General features: G+C 34.7%; 1 protein-coding gene and 2 pseudogenes across 1 annotated transcript; 1 reads left to right on the top strand and 2 right to left on the bottom strand.

Annotated features, from left to right (window-relative positions):
• Positions 1–10,350: 10,350 nt before the first annotated feature.
• Positions 10,351–12,040, top strand: LOC120152263 (annotated as a pseudogene).
• A 1,070-nt stretch (positions 12,041–13,110) lies between these two features.
• On the bottom strand, positions 13,111–13,423 carry LOC120152231 (triacylglycerol lipase 2-like). Its single transcript, XM_039164497.1, has one exon. It carries the CDS (start codon positions 13,413–13,415, stop codon positions 13,119–13,121), a length of 297 nt encoding a protein of 98 aa, XP_039020428.1. The 5' UTR covers positions 13,416–13,423; the 3' UTR covers positions 13,111–13,118.
• Positions 13,348–19,591, bottom strand: LOC120152232 (annotated as a pseudogene).
• Between the last annotated feature and the right edge of the window lie 375 nt (positions 19,592–19,966).

Below are 19,966 nucleotides of genomic sequence, written 5' to 3'. Positions count from 1 at the left end.
AAATATGGGACAAACTTCAAGTCACTCATGAAGGTACCGATGAGGTAAAGAAATCTAAAATTAGTATTCTAACGCATAGCTATGAAAATTTCAGGATGAAACCAAATGAAGATATCAAAGCTATGACGAATAGATTTTCAACGATTGTCAATGGTCTCAAATCATATGGAGAGATCATTTCAAATAAAAATCTTGTGAGGAAGTTAGTCTACTCCCTCCCAAAATCGTGGCAATCAAAGAAGACGGCAATCATCGAGTCTAAGGACTTAACATCCTTAACTCTTGAAGAGCTAATTTGGTCACTCCTCACTCATGAAATGATGCTCGAAGATGAGGTGGACCTCGACAAAATTGATGAGACACCAAAGGAGAAGGATAAGAAGAAGAAGAAAAACATTGGAGTTGCTCTCAAATCCACAAAAGATGAGAGTGATTCAAATAACAATGACGATGACGAGGAAATGGCATTGTTTGCCAAACTGTTCAGAAAAATAATGATACCTTATCGAGGAAGAAAATTCAAACGAAATGAAGGCCTCAAAAAGCCAAAAGAGAATGACCCAATCATTTGCTACGAATGCAAAAAGCCAGGGTATGTCAAATATGATTGCCCACAATTGAAAAAAAGGGTCAATCAAAGAATAAGCACAAGGCTCATGTGGCTACATGGAGCGATGAAGAAAGTTCCGATGAAGAGGAACAAGAAGTAGCTAACTTGTGCTTGATGGCATTTGGGGAAGATTCTAAGGTAACCTCTAACTCATCCGATTTTGATGATTTATCCTATGATGAGTTATTAGAGGAATATAATGGGTTGGCTTCGGATTATAAGAAATTATTTTTAAAATATAAAAATGATGTTTCAAAATTGAAAAATGAAAACAAACTCATATCCAAAACCAGCAACGATCTTGAAAGTAAAATCAAAGATTTGCAAATCAAACTAGAAGAGTTTGAAAAGAAAAATTTAGATTTGCAAAATTTACTTTCAAAGATCAATGATGATCATCAAAAGAAAATTGATGATCTTAAAACTTCTTTTGATAAAGTTGGAACAAAACATTTTGAAAAAAGGTGGAAATTCAAAATCCAACTTTGTTAGAAAAAATTTTAGAAACTACAATCATAGAGGTCCCCAAAGAACCTCTAATGGAAAAATTGTTAGAAGTATGTGGGTTCCTAAAGAACTTATTACTACTAAAGATAAAAATATCCTACACAAATGGATACCTAAGGGGACTAGGATTTTGGAAACTAATGAATATGGACCCAAAAGAATTTGGGTACCAAAAATCAAAAATTAATCTATGTTTGTAGGGAAAGGAGCATTGATACAAGGAACGGGAAACAAATTCAAATTCATGGTACCTTGATAGTGGATGCTCAAGACACATGACCGGAGACAAAAGCCAGTTCATTGAGCTTAACGCCAAAAATGGAGGAGAAGTGACTTTTGGAGACAATTCAAAAGGTCACATTGAAGGTATTGGTACAATAGGTAATACCTCTTCCATACAAATTAAAAATGTTTTATATGTGAATGGATTAAAGCATAATCGATTGAGTATTAGTCAATTATGCGTTAAAGGATTCAATGTCTTATTTGAAATTAATGGTTGTAAAGTCATTGACATTGCATCTAATCGGATTATACTTGTTGGTCATGGAATAGGAAACATATACATGGTTCATATAGATTCTTTTCATATGACTAATTTATGCCTAGTTGCTAAGGATGAACATGATAGTTGGTTATGGCATAGGAGACTAGGACATGCTAGTATGAGTGTTTTGCAACGGTTAATTCAAGGAGACCTAGTAAGAGGGTTGCCTAAGCTTAAATTTGATAATGATAAAATCTGTGATGCTTTTGCTAAAGGAAAACAAAAGCGAGTTTCTTTTAAATCTATTAATGATGTATCAACTAGTAGAGTTTTACAATTGATCCATTTAGATCTTTTTGGGCCAACTAGAACTACTAGCTTGGGTGGAAAACAATATGAATTTGTCTTGGTAGATGACTATTCTAGATATACTTGGGTTCTATTTTTAAATACTAAAGATGAAGCATTAGAACAATTCATCACGTTTTCAAAAGTAATCCAAAATGAAAAAGGTTACTCTATAACTAGTGTTAGGAGTGATCATGAAACTGAATTTGAAAATCTTGGATTTACTGAATTTTGTAACTCTAACGGTATTAGCCATAATTTTTCAGCACCTAGAACCCCTCAACAAAATGGAGTTGTTGAGAGGAAAAATCGAACTTTAGAAGAAATGGCTAGAACCATACTTTGTGAAATAATTTGCCAAAATATTTTTGGGCGGAAGCCACAAATACTGCTTGTTATGTTGTAAATCGAGTAATGATTAGGACAATTTTAAAGAAAACTCCATATGAAATTTTCAAAAATAAAAAGCCTAACATTAATTATTTTCATCCTTTTGGATGTAAATGTTTTGTTTTAAACAACGGTAAAGAAAACCTTGGCAAATTTGATGCTAAAAGTGATGAAGGAATTTTTTTGGGTTATTCCTTAAATTCTAAAGCCTATCGTGTATTTAATAAAAGAACTTTAGTTGTAGAAGAGTCTATACATGTTGTTTTCGATGATAATCCCCTTCCGAGGAAGGATTCTTGTGTGAATGATGATGTAGGTGTTATAAATACAAATGACGTTGGAGAACCATCATCAAAGGAAGAAACAAAAAATGAGAAAACTCATGATCCTCTTGAGAATCCAACCATTGAAGAAATGGAAGTATCTTATCCAAGAGAGTACAACTATGTCAAGGATGGTGAAATTATAGGTGATCCATCAAAAGGGGTAACAACTCGATCTTCTCTTAGAAATATTTGTAATTATGTTGCATTTATCTCATGCATAGAGCCTAAGAATATTAAAGAAGCATTAAATGATGAACATTGGATTATGGCTATGCAAGAAGAGTTAAATCAATTTGAGAGAAGTAAAGTATGGACATTAGTTGAAAGGCCTAGTAATAAATCTACTGTAGGTACTAGATGGGTATTTAGGAATAAGCTTGATGAGAGTGGTAATATAGTGAGAAACAAGGCTAGACTTGTTGCTCAAGGGTATACTCAAGAAGAGGGCATCGACTATGATGAAACATACGCTCCCGTAGCTAGAATGGAAGTAATTAGAATGTTATTAGCATTTGCATGTTTCAATGAATTTAAATTATATCAAATGGATGTTAAAAGTGCATTTTTAAATGGTTTTATAAAAGAATAAGTGTATGTGGAACAACCTCCAGGTTTTGAAGATTCAAATTTTCCGGATCATGTTTTAAAATTGACAAAAAGCTCTTTATGGTTTAAAGCAAGCTCCTAGAGCTTGGTATGAAAGATTGTCAAATTTTTTAATTGAAAAAGGTTTTTCAAAAGGGAAGGTTGACACTACATTGTTTTTGAAGCATAAAGGTAAAGATTTATTAGTAGTTTAAATTTATGTTGATGATATAATATTTGGTTCTACTAATGATGTTCCTTGCCAAGAATTTTCTAAGCTAATGCAAAGTGAGTTTGAGATGAGCATGATGGGGGAGCTCTCATTTTTCTTGGGACTCCAAATCAAGCAAAGAAAAGATGGCATCTTCATCAATCAAGCTAAGTACGTCAAATATATGCTCAAGAAGTTTGGACTGGAAAATGGTAAACCTCATGACACTCCAATGAGCTCTTCAACAAAGCTTGACTTAGATGAAGGAGGTAAATGTGTAGATGTTAAATTATATAGGTCAATGATTGGATCTCTACTTTATCTAACTGCAAGTAGACCGGATATTATGTTTAGTGTTTGCTTATTTGCTAGATTTCAATCATGTCCTAAGGAATCACATTTACTAGCTGTTAAGAGAATCTTTAGATACCTTAAAGACACTCCTAGTTTAGGACTTTGGTATCCTAGAGACTCTAGGTTTAGCTTGCATGCTTTTTCTGATGCGGATTATGGAGGATGCAAATTAGATAGGAAAAGCACCTTCGGTACTTGCCAATTCCTTGGAAATATGCTAATTTCTTGGTTTTCAAAGAAACAAAATTGTGTTGCATTATCTACCACTGAAGCCGAATACATTTCAGCTGGTAGTTGCTGTGCACAAGTTTTATGGATGAAACAACAACTTTTTTTGATTATGGAATTGAAGTAGGTACCATTCCTATCAAGTGTGACAATACTAGTGTTATCTGTCTCACTAAAAATCCCATCCAACACTCTAGAACTAAGCACATTGAAATAAGACATCACTTCATTAGAGACCATGTCACTAAGGAAGATGTAGTTCTAGAATTTGTTGATACTTTGCACCAATTAGCGGGTATCTTTACAAAACCTTTAGACAAGGAACGATTTTGGACACTTAGGAGAGAATTAAGTTTGACCAATCTATCTTCACTGAGTGTTTAAAATAATTTTAGCACTTTTAATAATAAATGAAAATGCTTATAATAGTAATTTTTGATTGCATTCATTGCTATTAGTTAGGGGGAGTTTATGATTCTTGATGAAAATTTAATTTTATGTTCAAATATCGTTTAAAGATTAATTGAATTGTTTGAACATGATTAATTTTCAATATATGAGTTGCCAATACCACTAGAGGAAATTAATTTAGCATTTTGGATGTTTAAAATCGGATTTTAGCATTTTGGTGCAGAGGGAATTGATCCCCCCTTGAGGGAATAGATTCCCCCTTTGAAGGAGAACCGATTCCCCCCACAGGGGAATCGATACCCCCCCTAGGGTTCTGGTTTTAACACGTGCAGAACCCAATATTTGCTCAAACCATCTCTTATTCCTTCACGCCATTTCTTCCCTCTACTCTCTCAAATCTCCATTCTTGCCTCAAATCAACGTTTTTAATCAGAATTCACTTCAAATATCATCCTCTAAACCTGTTAGAATCATCAAAAACGTGCAAACTTCATCTAATCTCACTCAAATCCGAAATCCTTCAAGGTATTTTTCCAAAACTTCTATTTCATCAATTTATGATTATAGAACTAGTTTTAATTAGTTCTAGGTTGAACTTTAGATCGGGAATTGATTATTTAGTGATTAGAAACTATATATCACAACTAATTTCATCAAAAAACACAAGAATTTTCCAAAATTTTCTAAAATTTCGAAATAAATAAATGTTGATTTTCAAATTATTGTGTTTTGATTGAATTATGTTGTTGTTATGAAAACTATGTATATATTATTTCTCAAAACCATATTTTTCAAAGGTTTTCAAAAACTTTGCCCATTAAGATTGATTTAGAGAACCTTGAAATATTGAGGACTCAATTGAGTTTTGGGATTGATTGAATTGCATACATGTGTTTTCTAAATTACAGGTTGTCCATACTATTCTGATTCCCTAAACCATGTCCAATCCTAAACGTCCTAGGTCATCATCTAGTCGTTCACACCGTCAACCAAATCCACCTCCAAATCCTCCTCCTATTCCAATTTCTAATCCTAATCCCATTGATCCTTACTTGACCATCCAAAATTCGTGTTTCAATCATCCTGGTCCTAGAAATCATCGTTTTTGGTATTATCAATATTTTGGCTCTTACAAAATCCGGGAAGAACGTATTCCTTCTCGTCAAGCTATGTTAGCTATCAATTTTAAATATCTTCCTCTTTTACAAGAGTGGAAATTTGATAAACTCTTTGACCTTGAACCCATCGTTTACCATCAACTTGTTCGTATTTTCTATTCTAATGCCGTTTGTGTTAAAAACCAAATTGAAACCGAAACCATAGGAATTCGTTCCTACCTTCTAGGACAATTCTTATATATTGACTCGGCTTACATAGCCAATACATTCGGATTAGATAATGATGGTATTTCAAATGAAAAACAGGTTTTAGGATCTCGTTATAAAAGAAGGGATAGTGCAAGTGTCCTAGACCTTCATGAACGTTTTCTTCATCTAATGATTTCTTGGTGGTTTCGACCATCCGGAGGTCGTTATTCTACTCTTAGAGCCTTAGATCTTTGGTGGTTACATTGTTTCGAAAATAATATTAAAATCAACCTTCCTCAGATTATTTTTGCTGAAATTGTTGAAACCGTAAATCTTGTTCTTAACAAAAAACTCTATTCATCTCTTGTTTACGGTTGCATCTTGAGTAATATGTTTTCCAAAGCTGGGCTTAGAGTCGGTCTAGATGCCGTTTTTCCCCTTAAGAAACAAATTAACCTTCTTTCCTTAACGAGAGTGGGATGGATTAAGGATAAGGAAACCAGTGAATGGGTTCGATCTTCTATAAATACTCCGGGAGCTAGTTCTTCACAAGCTCCACCCGAAGCTGACGAATATCTCGAGCTTGAGCAATTAATGCGAGACATCAATGAAGCCGAAGATGAGCCTGAGCAGCCCGAGGAGCAGCTCGAAGAGCAAGCACAACAAACGCATCCAATGCCTCCATATTTCCAATCCTTTATGGAGACATTCGATTTTCGATACGCTACTATGGATTCGCGCTTTACTTCTAGAAATTCTTCGGGAAATGCGTGCAAATAATGAAGCAACCAACGCACGTATTAATGACCTCACTAACAAAATGGCCGCTATGCGAGCTCGTTTTCCTCCTCCTGATCCGGATATGTGATTCTATGTTTTGCTTTGAACTCCAAACTTATTGTTTTAACATTTTGAATATTTTGGAATGTTTGAATTTGTGGATTGATTGACTTTGAATTTGTTTGGATTTATGAATGGTTAGAAATTATCTATTTGGTGTGATTAAATTTATTCATTATTGCATCATTTACTTCATGATTAGATATATGACCAATTTTGCCATTTCACATTAATTATGAATATTGATTATGAAACTAATGGCTAACGTTTCTCTTGCTTGTGATCTTAGCAGCTTATGTTATATATAATCAATTGGCTAAATGACTTCAAAAACTTGTTTAAATTCTTTAAAATGTCTTTTTGATTTAACAAAAAGGGGGAGAATTATTAAATGGTGTTAAATGTGTTTTCTAAATGCTAAATAGGAGAAGTGTTAAAGTAAGGGGCAGTAATTTCAAAACTTGATTTCAAAATCTTAAAATTACTAAAATGTTTTGTTATATCAAAAAGGGGGAGATTGTTGAAAACATTTTGATATTTCGATATAACAAATTAAGTTAAATGAATTTTAAGATTTTCCAAATGATTTTCTAAGTATATTCGATAGAATTATTCGAATATCAAAACATTACTCCAAATCTTTCAAAGATCATTTTTAATCCTTACTCAAAGTGTAAAATAAAGTTTTAATCTTAAAACAATTTCAAAATAATTTTACAAAGTATTTCGAACCATTTCAAAACCAAAAATTCCAGATTGCTCAGAGGGAACCGATTCCCCCCTAAGGGGGTACCGATTCCCCCCTGAATGGTTTGGCTCCGAGAATTTCAGTATGCTCGGAGGGAACCAATTCCCCCCCAGGGGGTACCGATTCCTCCCTTGTATAACGGTCGAAATATTTGAATTTTACACTTAGGGAACCGATTCCCCATAGGGGGTACCGATTCCCCCCACGCTCCAAGCTGTTTTATTAATTGTTTTCACACTAAAACGGCTATATGATCTTCACTAATCATCCCCAACGTTCAGAAGTGATTCAAGGTGTATTTAAACAAGTTCTGAAGCCCTTGATCAATATGAAAATATAGAGAAACAAGAGAGAAAGCATCAAACACCAAGTTTGTGCAAATCAAGCCAATTTTCCTTTCAATATTCTTTTTGCTTTCAAAGAACACCATTTGTGCTCATTTGTAATTATTTGTGAGTGTTCTTTTCTTGTTCTAGAATTGTGAAAATATCTTACCTTGTGAGGTTTTCCTTGTAAGTTTGCAAATTTGTAATCTTCTCTTTGGGAAAGAGTGTTCTCAAGAATTGGGGTATATTCTTGAGGGTGTTGTAAGGTTATCTCTTTGGCCTCAAAAGAAAGAACAAATTAGTGAATTTGTTGGAAAATCCTTAGTGTGGATAGCTAAGGTAGTGGTCGTAGACTTTGATTGAGAAAGTCGAACCACTCTAAATCGTTGTGCAATTACTTTCAATTTTCTGCAAAAGCTTCCACCAAATTTTTAATTGCCAATTCACCCCCCTCTTGGCCAATTCCGTCAATCGATTAACTCAACAAGGTTTTTCTTCATTATGTTTTTCTTAAACCTAGCCATGAACTAAATTTATTTGACTAGGGTTGTTGGGATTTTGTGGTTGTGAAATTTTTTTTGGATTAGTTTGAATTCTTTATTGTCTTTTTAATTCAAAGTTTGTTCATTCTTGGTGCTTTAATTGATTTCGAGTGAATTGAGAGATGATCTCGAGAGTTTATCCATTTATCTAATATCAAGAGAGTTAGATTCAAGAAAAGAATGAGCATGATCTTCATTTGAAAGAACGTTGGTGAAGGTTAATCCAACTTAGGGATGAGATTCGGATTTCAACGGCTAAAAGGAGCGCAAGATCGGTTGTTGTTCACCCTTGGTTAACGCAGGGATGTATCATCAAGACATGCACAATTAACTAGTTCTTCGGGTTAGGGATAATAAGAAGGCATTGAAGAACGCTCTGTCGAGCTTTGAAGGGATGAACCCTATTACTACGACAATTGAATTATTTTCAGTTGCCACGGAAATCAAGTTGCCTCGACAATCAATTACTCAGACTTTCCATAAAGTTGTCACACCACTAATCACGATAACCCGACCTGATCTCTCACTTGATATTACTCTACTTTTATTTACTTGCTCATTTATTTTATTTATTCACACTCCTACTATTATCAATTTATTTCTTTTTACAGTGCAAGGAGTTAGAATACAAAGTTACATCAATTCCTGTGGAGACGATATATTTTCTACACTATAACTTGCGACGTGTACACTTACACCAATTACGAATTACTTAAATCATGCAACAAATTTTTAACATTCGAAATGAGTTACCTATGCAGTCAGTATAATCCATTTACGTGCAGAGATGCCAATAAATATGTATATTGGGATGCTTTCAATCCCACTGAGAAAACCAACCAAATCATATCTCACCATCTCATCCCTCTTCTTTTAGCTACCTTTTGTCATGAGCATATGTCAAGATGAGAAAATCGATTTATATGTTAAAAGTACGAGTATGAATAAGATATTTTGAAAGTCGTCAGTTAGAGAGATAATAAATTCGATATTAAAAAAATATCACTCGAATTTAGATTATAAAAATTTAATTTTTTTAAAGAATATGATCATCTTCTAGTAACCTATTGGTCTAATTTTTTTTTATTAATTTGGGGTAAGTACGAGATAATATCTGATCAAAGATAACTCTAAATCTTTCGACGTTGAACGCTCACACCCCTGGTATCTATAGTGCTCCAACCCGAGTCCCCATGAATAAGTATAACAATAATTCATTTACCACGGAAGTTATTTGATTCGCACATCTATTTATCTATTTTTAGAGAATATTTTTTTTTTGTATAAAATATTTAAATAAGAAAAAGAATAAATTCCAAATTACATAATAATGAATGGAGGTGGGTGGGGGTTTAGACTTGAGATTAGTTGCATATAAAGAGAAAAGCGCCTCCTTTCTCGTTGAACACGTCTTTCAATCAATGCCTTGACCCACAACCATCTCGATACATACTTACATGAAACATGAGTAAAATGATCAAAATTTAATATTCAATATTGAATTAATTCAAATTTTAAAGTATACTTTTACCTAATTTCTTCTGTCTTAAATTAATGAACTTTGAGTTGTGTGATTAAGCTAAGCTCCAACTTTATAGTGAGGATTAGGCTGTCCCCCCATGCTGGATGGAGGCTTGACAATGGAGTGTACCAGCTTTTTGGCTTTGTCTCGGCCAGATATTACAAATCAACTTTATTGCCCAATAAAAGTAATACAATATTAGAACAACAACTTTTGATCCCAAAGTCAATAAGAATAGTTCCCATAATTAATTGCTATTTCTACCATTTTAAAAGGAATTATTAATTTTAAACCCTTAAATTTATAGCTTCCAAGTTAGATTCATGCAAGTAGGAATAAATAATGAAATGTTATTTAATTAGTCCTTCAACAATTTTCTCACCAATAGGCAGATCCAAAACTTGGTGCCTCAACTAGAAAAATTAAATTGTGGTGTGGAATTTTGCAAAAGCAAGAATCTTTGTCATAAAAGTTTGACTTTTACTTCAACACATAATCTAAAGTGTACCCTTTGCTTTTGGTAGCTATTAAATCTTCCAACAATATTTCCCCCATTGATTTAACTCACCATCCAACTACTAATATTTATACATAACCAACCCTTCTTCACCCCCATTCGTCTTTGAGACTTTGTGTTTGCAAATGGCCATGGCATCAATGACCAACATCTTATGCCTCCTTTCCATTCGACTTTTGCTGTTGTTTGCAAGCGTCGACGGTGGCAAAGTTCCAGCAATCATAGTGTTCGGGGACTCGTCAGTCGATGCCGGGAACAACAATTATATTCCCACCATCGCTCGGAGCAACTTCGAGCCCTACGGTCGTGACTTCAATGGTGGACATCCCACAGGAAGGTTCTGCAATGGCAAAATTGCTACCGATTTCATCTCGCAGGCGTTTGGTCTCAAAGGGGCCATTCCTGCTTACCTTGATCCGACGTATAGTATATCGGATTTTGCCACTGGGGTTACCTTCGCCTCTGCCGGAACTGGTTACGACAATGCCACTTCCAATGTCCTAGTAAGTCTCTATCAAATTGTTCGTTCACGCTTCATATACGTACACAAACTCTAATACTCTTAATGAACTCATATATCATGGCATGTAGTCTGTGATACCGTTGTGGAAAGAACTTGAGTACTACAAGGATTATCAGACCAAACTGAGAGCCAGTCTCGGAGACGGTAAAGCGAACGATATAATCAAAGATGCTTTATACATGATAAGCGTTGGAACGAACGACTTCCTCGAGAACTACTACGCGGTTCCCGGCCGTTCATCGCAATATACCATTAAAGAATACGAAAACTTCCTAATCGGAATCGCCGGGAATTTCTCCAAGGCACTTTACGATCTCGGAGCACGAAAAATTTCTTTAGGAGGGTTGCCCCCGATGGGGTGTATGCCGTTGGAGAGAACCGGTAATCTTAGGGGAGGTCGATAGTTACAACAATTTGGCGGCCGAGTTCAATAGTAAATTGAACGACTTGGTGATCAAGCAGAACAAAGACTTCAATGGGATGGAGATGGTCTTTTCGGATCCGTATGGCATCATGTTGGATATAGTCCAAAAACCAGCTTTTTACGGTACATTACGATTAATTTTTCGATGATTATATTATTCAAATTCGATATAAATATCAAGTACGGATAAAATTGATTTATTGAACCGTGAAACTTCATGTTTCACTCCAACTAACTTTCCACTTTTGTAGTAATACTGGACTCAGGCAGTTAAAGGAGTTAATGTAAACATTTAATGCACCGTTTGTGTTGGTAAACTTCAACACACCCTCACTCCCAACAAAAGGAAAACAACTCACCTTTATCACTACATTATAAGGCAGACAATAGGGTGGTTAACCCTGAAAATTTCAAACTTATCTAATATTTTTATTTTATTTTTTATTACTAATATAATTTTATATCCTTTAAAGTTTTCTAATTTTACATTTTTTAATTTTATAATAAAAACTGTTAAATTTACATTTTTTAACATAAAATCATTTCTCCGTTCCCAGAAAATGATATTCTTTAACATAAAATCATATATCCGTACGTCCTTGAAAACGATCGTGTGTATTTACAGGATTTGAGGTGACGGGAGTGGCATGCTGTGCGACAGGGTTGTTCGAAATGGGGTATGCATGCAGCAGGACCAACCCTTTTACATGTTCGGATGCAGACAAGTACGTGTTTTGGGATTCTTTCCACCCCACTGAGAAAACCAATTCCATTGTTGCCAATCATGTGGTCCAGACTTCTTTAGCCACGTTTCTCTGACCAACTTTCATATCATATGATATGCTTAATATATATATATATATATAGTATATAGTTTACTGTATAACTTTATAGTTTATCATCAATAGATTCAATACTAGTACTCTCTGGACTTGTTAATTATGTAATCTTCAATAATAAATATATATGATTGGGTTAGAGGCATGGGTGTCATTCATTATTACTGTATGTAGCTAATTTTATCATTTGGTGTAAGAGTTCTTAGAAATATTAATTTCAAATTAGAAGTCGTTTAGAGGAGGTTCGAAGGCTTCAAGGCTCACTTCAGCGAAGAATCTTTTGAGTGGAGGGTCTTCCACTGGAGCTATGACTCCAGGGGTAAAAAATAATTCACACTATAATTGAACTAATAAAAGGATTTGTTAAGGCATATATAAACTGTCTCTTTAAGATATATTCATCATTTCTTCGGTGCTTAAGAATATTAGACGTCTATCTCTCAAGATACAATCACTTCAATGAATAAATCGATCTCAACTTTGGCTTTTTCCTATCACCGAAACAAATTCCATATTATTTCCATGTGGGATAATTTTTTTAAGATGTCATATTTTCCTCAACAACATTTCTATGTAGCTTAATTTGAACATGATTTATGATTCACCGTTTAATCATTTTCGACATATTATACATCATTTCAAAGGTATCATTAAGTAGAATATGAAATCATAATTTTATTATTCAAATCTCAAATTTTACCTATAGATAAAATGCCTAAAAGTTTCAAAATATCCATTATTTTCCAACGAAAGTAAACAATTTTAACTTTTTAATTGAATTACCTTACACTCGACAATAATATATTAACAAAAATGATGTCAATAGTAGAATGAAGCACAATATCCAGAATGAAATCAGTCAATTTGGGGGTAAAGGACCCTGTAACTTGGACTCAGGCATTGCATTCTTGGATAAATACTAATACAAACTTATCCAATAAAAAGTAAAAGAAGCAGATCGATTGAAGTTTTTCATTTGAATATCTATCCCTCTGTTTATATATATATATATATATATATATATATATATATATATATATATATATATATATATATATATATATATATATTCACTAGTGTAGCCTAAAGAAGGCAATTAAAGGATCATATACATCTTGTTTAGCATTTTTTGCCATGACATAATCTGCATGAGCATAATCATTTCTATACTGAACCACAAGTTTATCTCCATCATGATCATTCAGACTTCCCAGAAACAGATTCACATCATCATCATCGGCAAGAGCATCCTCCCCTCCATAGCTGACAAAAAGAGGAAGGTCATTTGGTATGCCGGTCATGTTGTATGCCGGAGGAGTTGGTTGCCCATAACGTTTCATATTTTCGACCACGTCGACGTAATCGACCATTGATGTTCTTAAACTGGAAATCTTTGTGGGTTTTTTTTTTCTTCCAAAAGGGTTTTATGGATGTACTTACTCTGAGCCAGATGGATCATGTTCTTTGTTGCAGATGGTTGAGGCTCATGATCTAGAAAAGTATTTACTATGGAGGAGTTCAAGCAACAATTCTGACCTGTAAAACTGGTCAATAAGTTAGTGCAATCAACGCCTGGTTTGCTGCAGGCGTCTTTCAGAAGTTTAATTACTGCCTCCCTGTTCATGATGAAAGCAGATCATGAACTTAAATCGTATGTTCATAGGTAATGTAACTTTAAACTTATATACATTACCAAGTTTGAAGTTCCTACCCTCGCGGATCGAATTCATGGAGGCCTAACCAGTAGACTGACTGTCAAAAGAAGATTCTTACATTGTTCAAAATCTAAAAGTAGAAGTTGTCTTCAATATGGATAAACACAGAGAAGATAGGGTTTGGTTTTAACCTCAGCAATGAAGTTTTCAGCAGCATTTTTTGCCAGTGGGGAAGTCAACTGACCCAAATAAGCAATTGGGCAAAGCAAAGCAACTGATCTGAACATGCTCAACACTTCATCCTTCGAGAAAGCAGCCAAAGCCATTAAAGTTCCCTAAATGTGAAAACAATATATTGAACTTCAAAACCATTGAGCAATCTCGGTGGTTAAAAGGAATATTGTTCTTCCTAGAGGTTTTGCATCTGCAAGGTGTGTACGTTGTCAATAGCTTAGAAAGATTATAAACAGATATTAACTTACAATTACCTCAAACTATTCAAGATATATATATATATATATGTATCAAACTTCACCATCTCCCCACCTTAAGGAACAATTGAAAGAAAAAGAAAAAATCACCTGTGAATGCCCCACATAGTGAAGCTTTTGACCTGTTTGATTATAAACATATTGGATTGTAGCAGGAAGATCATAAGCTACCAATTCATCCCATGACCAATCCAAGTAAGCCTACAAACCAATGAAGAATCAACCTAATATTCAAAACTCAAAGCTTGACAACATAATGGAAAATAAAAGTTTTAACAATAACCGGATCGTAATGACTCAGTGATGTATGGCCTCTGCTGTACTTTGTTCCGCGTGAATTAGCAAGCCAGACATCATAGCCGTTATCCGACAAGACGAACGCCAAAGACTGTTCCGGAGGCATTAGCAGCCATGTTATTGCATCCTACACTAAGCAAGGCCTTGTTACATAAATGGTTTTTAGTTAAAAATTCAATGCATTGGTATGGAATCTTAGAAATATGTCAAAATAAACAAAACCATTAAGAGCCCATGCTGTAACAGGACCGGTGGTCTGGTTCCTGGTGTCCCACCTGACCGACCCACAGGGACTCTTTGCATACTGAGAATGTAGCCATCTTTCGTTGTTACCTATCAAAACCAAATAACAATCTTTCACTAAACTGAGGAAAACAAAACGATTGGCATTTTGGCAAACACCTAGTGATCTTACCGTGTGTTCTTCACATTCATAACCTTGAGTTTCCACCATTGACTTGCAAATACCTTCATCTTGAGCTTCGACTGAATACAAGGCTTTTCTATTTCCAGCTGCTGAGCCACAGGAAAGAACCAGTAGAATTATAATACATCTTACATTGCTGGCTACCTCCATAATATATGTCTTTTTTACTCTGTTCCAACAACCCCAATGTTTGCAGCAATTTTATAGTAGCAGAACAGCCAAATAAGAACAAAACAAAAGCATTCACATGAGGAAGCTATTGAAAATTACAACACTTTGACAAACAAATTGATTTACAGGAAGGAATCAAAATGGGCCCCTTTTTTCTATATTTAAATGCATAAACTTTTGAAAGATTTCCCAACTGCCACGATTCCCTAATTAACAATTCGTCTTCACAATGTTTTATTTGCACAAAAGAAAATGACATTCTATGACAGTTTTCCGTTTATCTAGTGTTAGTGCAAGAGAAATCAGATGCCAAATTGGTAAGGCCTTGTGATGGAAATGTATCGAAGAAAACTAGCGAGGAAAGCATGCCAACTTAAGGCAGTGAAACATTTGCAGATTGAAGACCAAACCGCTATTTTTTAGAAGAGCATCATTTCTTCTTTTCGAAACATTGTAAATACTTGTTTTTTTTTAATTTAGATGCAAGTCCAAATCACATAATTATAAGTCCAGCTTAAAGAGTCCAATTATTTTAGGTTTATGTAGTATAATTTAATGCAGATATTACATAGACCTATTACATGATTGGTTTCCTTAATTTATACTATTCACAACATTAAAATTTGAACATTTGACGTCATTTAAGGACCTAGAGCCTCGTCTTACTAAAAATGATTTAGAGCCTTATCTTACTATAAATAACTAAGAATGTGTCAGGTTTTTAGATCACTTGAACCCGACTCGAAAAATAAACCTCTCCACTTGCACTCAACCTGACCCGGGGTTTAGAAGGATCCTACACAACCTCATCTGATTTTTTCCCATTGATCCATCGCCTCACCAACAACAATCTACGTCTGCGCTAAGTTTTTATAGGTTCTACTCCAATCTTTCTCCCGACACATCTTATTCTCTTGTTTGCAACGTTTATTCTCACAACCTGAGAGCTCTTTGTAAGGTAAAATTCTTCCACTTTATCATTACGGGTCATTCCCAAGGAAGAACTAGAAATCAAGGAAATAGCCCCTGCTAAAATACTCAATTTGCCTGGAAATCACCCGCGACCGTAACAAAATCATTACTGGGTTTACTTTTAATTACATAGAGAACATGCATTGGCCAATAGACTACCAAAAAAATTTGCATCGAACGTTGCAATGAAGTTCGACAACACACACACTAATTACTAGTCTGCAGAAAAGCTCGAACAATTTCATGATTGGCGGGTTCCCACGGAATCAACTGGTGCCGGAGAAGTATTTAACATACCCTCGGAAGTTGTCAATGCACTTTGTGGAACTCGGAATCTTGTCGGTGGTCTAGGGAATCGCAGTTGCCACCCTCTAGATTTTAGTTCTCCCAACAATTGCCACCTTTTAGGTTTTATCTGCCCTGCAAGTTTCAATTGCTCCTTTCTGAACTTTCTATTTGCATACCATGTTCCGCCTCGCCAACCCAAACCATATCTGCAGTTAAACCAAGCTATGTTATCTGCACTCAGGGATGATGTCAATAATCTGGACAGACAAGTGTTCAATACAGGCATGCTTGATTCCCCCCCCCCTAAAATCATACCCCTGTACATGTCTTTCGACATGAATATTTAACAGAAAAGACAGCAATTCAACCTGATGTTTAAACCATCCATAATTCAATGAAAAGAGATTCTGATGGAGATGCAATCTTTCTTAATCATCCCCATTCTTACCTCTTACGAATATTCACTACAATTGAGTACTTTAGCGAAAGCCCATTCTGATATCATCTGTATTTTCTAATTGGGGACATTCATTCACCAGATAATGAACAATGAATCGAACCCCGGTGTTTGGCCAAATGGCCATGAGTGTTCACCCCCAACCACGTAGCAGGTTTTTAATCACAGGACTTGTCTACTTGTGGTGTGTAAGTGTGTGGCAGTGATTTGATCATGCCAGAAGTATGCGAGTTGTAACCAAAAAAAAATGAAAACAACTCTAATTCAATCAAGCTAAGAAATTTAAAAGAAATTTAAACAACTCCATTTCATTTTACTTAGCCCTTCTAGTTTATCACTAATACATCATTTCATCATACTTGTTCAATGTTTTTCCCAATCATCAGAACATAATTTCTTGCAACTATGTGATCATTAAACATACAATATATTGCAAAAATTCCAAAAATCACTTCAACACTTTAACCAAAAACAACAGTGACCAATTGAGACCTTCGAACTCAACATACAAGTAGGCCTTTTCATGAGAATATTTTCTTCTCCAAAATGGATAAATATTTTCAGAGAAATATCCATTTTTATGTTAGTTCTCTGGCTAAAACTCGTTACAGAATGGTGAATCCATCAGCAATAAGTTAGACAACATACCCAATAATGAGAGCGGTACCAGCTGTGGCAACCCAAGCAGCAGTTCTAGAAGGCCCTGTGTCAACAAGTTTTTTGAAATCGGCATGCTCAAGATGATGATTGTTTTTCATCTGTCAGGAGATAAGAAACATTATATTTTAATGTAAAAAAAAGGTGAATGAGAAGAATTCTAAAGCTGAAGGGATAAAATTGCATAAAATGGTTTTATAATCTCTCAAGGAGACAAACAACTAAAAAGTGGATGATGGTTGTACAACTCATTAGAATCAGGTCTTAGCATGTAATATCGTCCATATACCTCAAACTTTAACCAAAAGGAGTAGCAAATAAGATAGGGGGCAATTGATTACAATTAAAAGTGTCAAACTTAGCTCATAGGGAAGCAATCAATAATCATGAAAATCAGGCATTTATCTCATTACGTCTGTCTAAGGTCAATTGGAAACAACTTAAACTAGAAATGAATTAAGACAGCAGCAAAATTGTCCAGAGATCCCAAAGAATACTCCGCAAAACCAACATAGAATTTATAATTAACCCTTAGACAAGCTAGAGGAAAAGAAACTATAATACAATATTTCACATGTTGGATAGGAAAGTTGAATGAAAAATTATTAAGTGCACAGCACACATTGCTAACAATCTAACATTATGCAAAAGAATACTCACAGCCTTTTCAATTGATTCAAGCCTTTGGTCAACTTTTGATTCATGATAATGCCGTAATGAGTATCCTGTACCAACATTTATGCGTTTCATATTAGATTCTCAGCCTTATCACATAAACCAAGCAGCCAATAGTGAGAGCATGGAATTAGAAACCAGAACATCAAATCTCCAAGATAATCAAAGAAGAGCTATGCTTCATAGAAACCTACATTTAATGAAACTTCACTTCTCAAGGCAACTCAATTCTTCCTTGATTATGCAGAAGCAACCACTATAGGAATTCACAGATGCATTTGATTAAACGGAAATGTGGAGCTCCATGGTTTACTTATAAAAGTTTGCAATGTTTGTGCTTTCAAAATTCAGCCTAGCGTTCTAAAACAAACAACCAGGGACCCATAAGCCATGAACCAAAGAACAGCTAAAAGCATGGCCAATTTTGTTTAAAAAATGAGTATTTAAAACTTTGGAAAGACAGGGCAAACGATGAAGATATGGCAGATCCAAGCTAGAAAGGTAACCCATATGCAAGGAGACAGGCTATTACAACATGAACAGAAAATCAGAAAACAGTTGTAACTGGTGAGTAGTGGACCATATCAATCCACCAGTAATATCGTGGTAAAAACTGATAGATCCTCAGCAATGTCCACATGAATCTGCATTAGTACTCAATCACAGCACAGTTTGTTTCTCTCCTATTCTTCAATGAAACCTTTTGATACCACAGCTGGAGGTGCAGTAAGTTGAAATACTAGCTAATTCCAAAGGGCTTAAGGACTGAATGTTTTTCATGTTGAAGACGTGCTCAAGCAAAATCCAACAATCATAATTCCATAACTCAAGTAGAAATTTTTTTCCCAATAGAAGAAAATGTAATGTAATTGCAGCAATTTCCTGATATTATTATTAGTGCATCAGAGTCTATGCAATGGATGAGAAACTCACCAAACCATGCTGTAGCAACTGAAGCTATAGAAGTTCCTACTGTAAATACCACCCTATGCCTCTCAAATGTATCCTGCAACATTCAAAACAGTAATAAAATATAACAAGGGAAAAACAATGACCATTAAACAAAACCCAGACAATTTTTTTCTTAATAAACATGTACAATTATAATATTTTTAGGTGGGAAATCACAAAAGATCGTTCACGACCAAATAAAATTCCAATACCCATCAAGTGAAATTAGAAAAAGGAGAATACAGACTGGGAATAAGGATGTACTTTGGTTGAAAAGTAAGTATCTTGAACAGCAGCCCAAGAATTAAGGGCTTTTTCTCTTTAAGTGAGGAACTGTCATAGAACCCATGAGGGATGTGCCTCTGATCTTTAATCGCTGCATAGTTTGAGTCGACCCAAACGAGTTTATTCGATTTCACCGAGTTCAGGTAGAAGAACAAACACCAAACTTCTGAGAGGGAGACTGGGAAAAGGTACAACGCAACTTGCTTCGTCGCTTTTTTCCTCTGAATTTTCTAGCTTTATAGTTTACAAATACCTTTTCAACTCCCTTTTTAGCCGTCCATTTTAATCACGGAATTAACTGAGCCGTCTAATTTATTTATAAGATAAAAGTACTAAATATCTATTTTAATCCCTCTATTATTATAAAACTTTTATTTAAAGTGATTTTAAACTTTCTACATTTAATTAGTTAAAAAAATTTGAACATATATTACAATACAAGACCTAAAAACTTGACACAAACCTGATTATTCGAATCAATTTATTCAATCCAATACCTGATATCAACCTGAATATGATGATCAAATTTGATTCGAAACTCGAACTATACCCGATCCAAAATTTAGCTAACTCAATATGGACTCATATCCAATTT

This window comes from Hibiscus syriacus, unplaced genomic scaffold (genome assembly GCF_006381635.1).
Source record: "Hibiscus syriacus cultivar Baekdansim isolate YM2019G1 unplaced genomic scaffold, ASM638163v2 tig00111088_pilon, whole genome shotgun sequence".
NCBI lineage: Eukaryota > Viridiplantae > Streptophyta > Magnoliopsida > Malvales > Malvaceae > Hibiscus > Hibiscus syriacus.
This window is presented reverse-complemented; position numbering and strand designations above follow the sequence as displayed.

Bases quoted from the DNA above. Each gene is read 5' to 3' on its own strand.
- LOC120152231 (XM_039164497.1), bottom strand. From the start codon at position 13,415: ATGGTCGATTACGTCGACGTGGTCGAAAATATGAAACGTTATGGGCAA.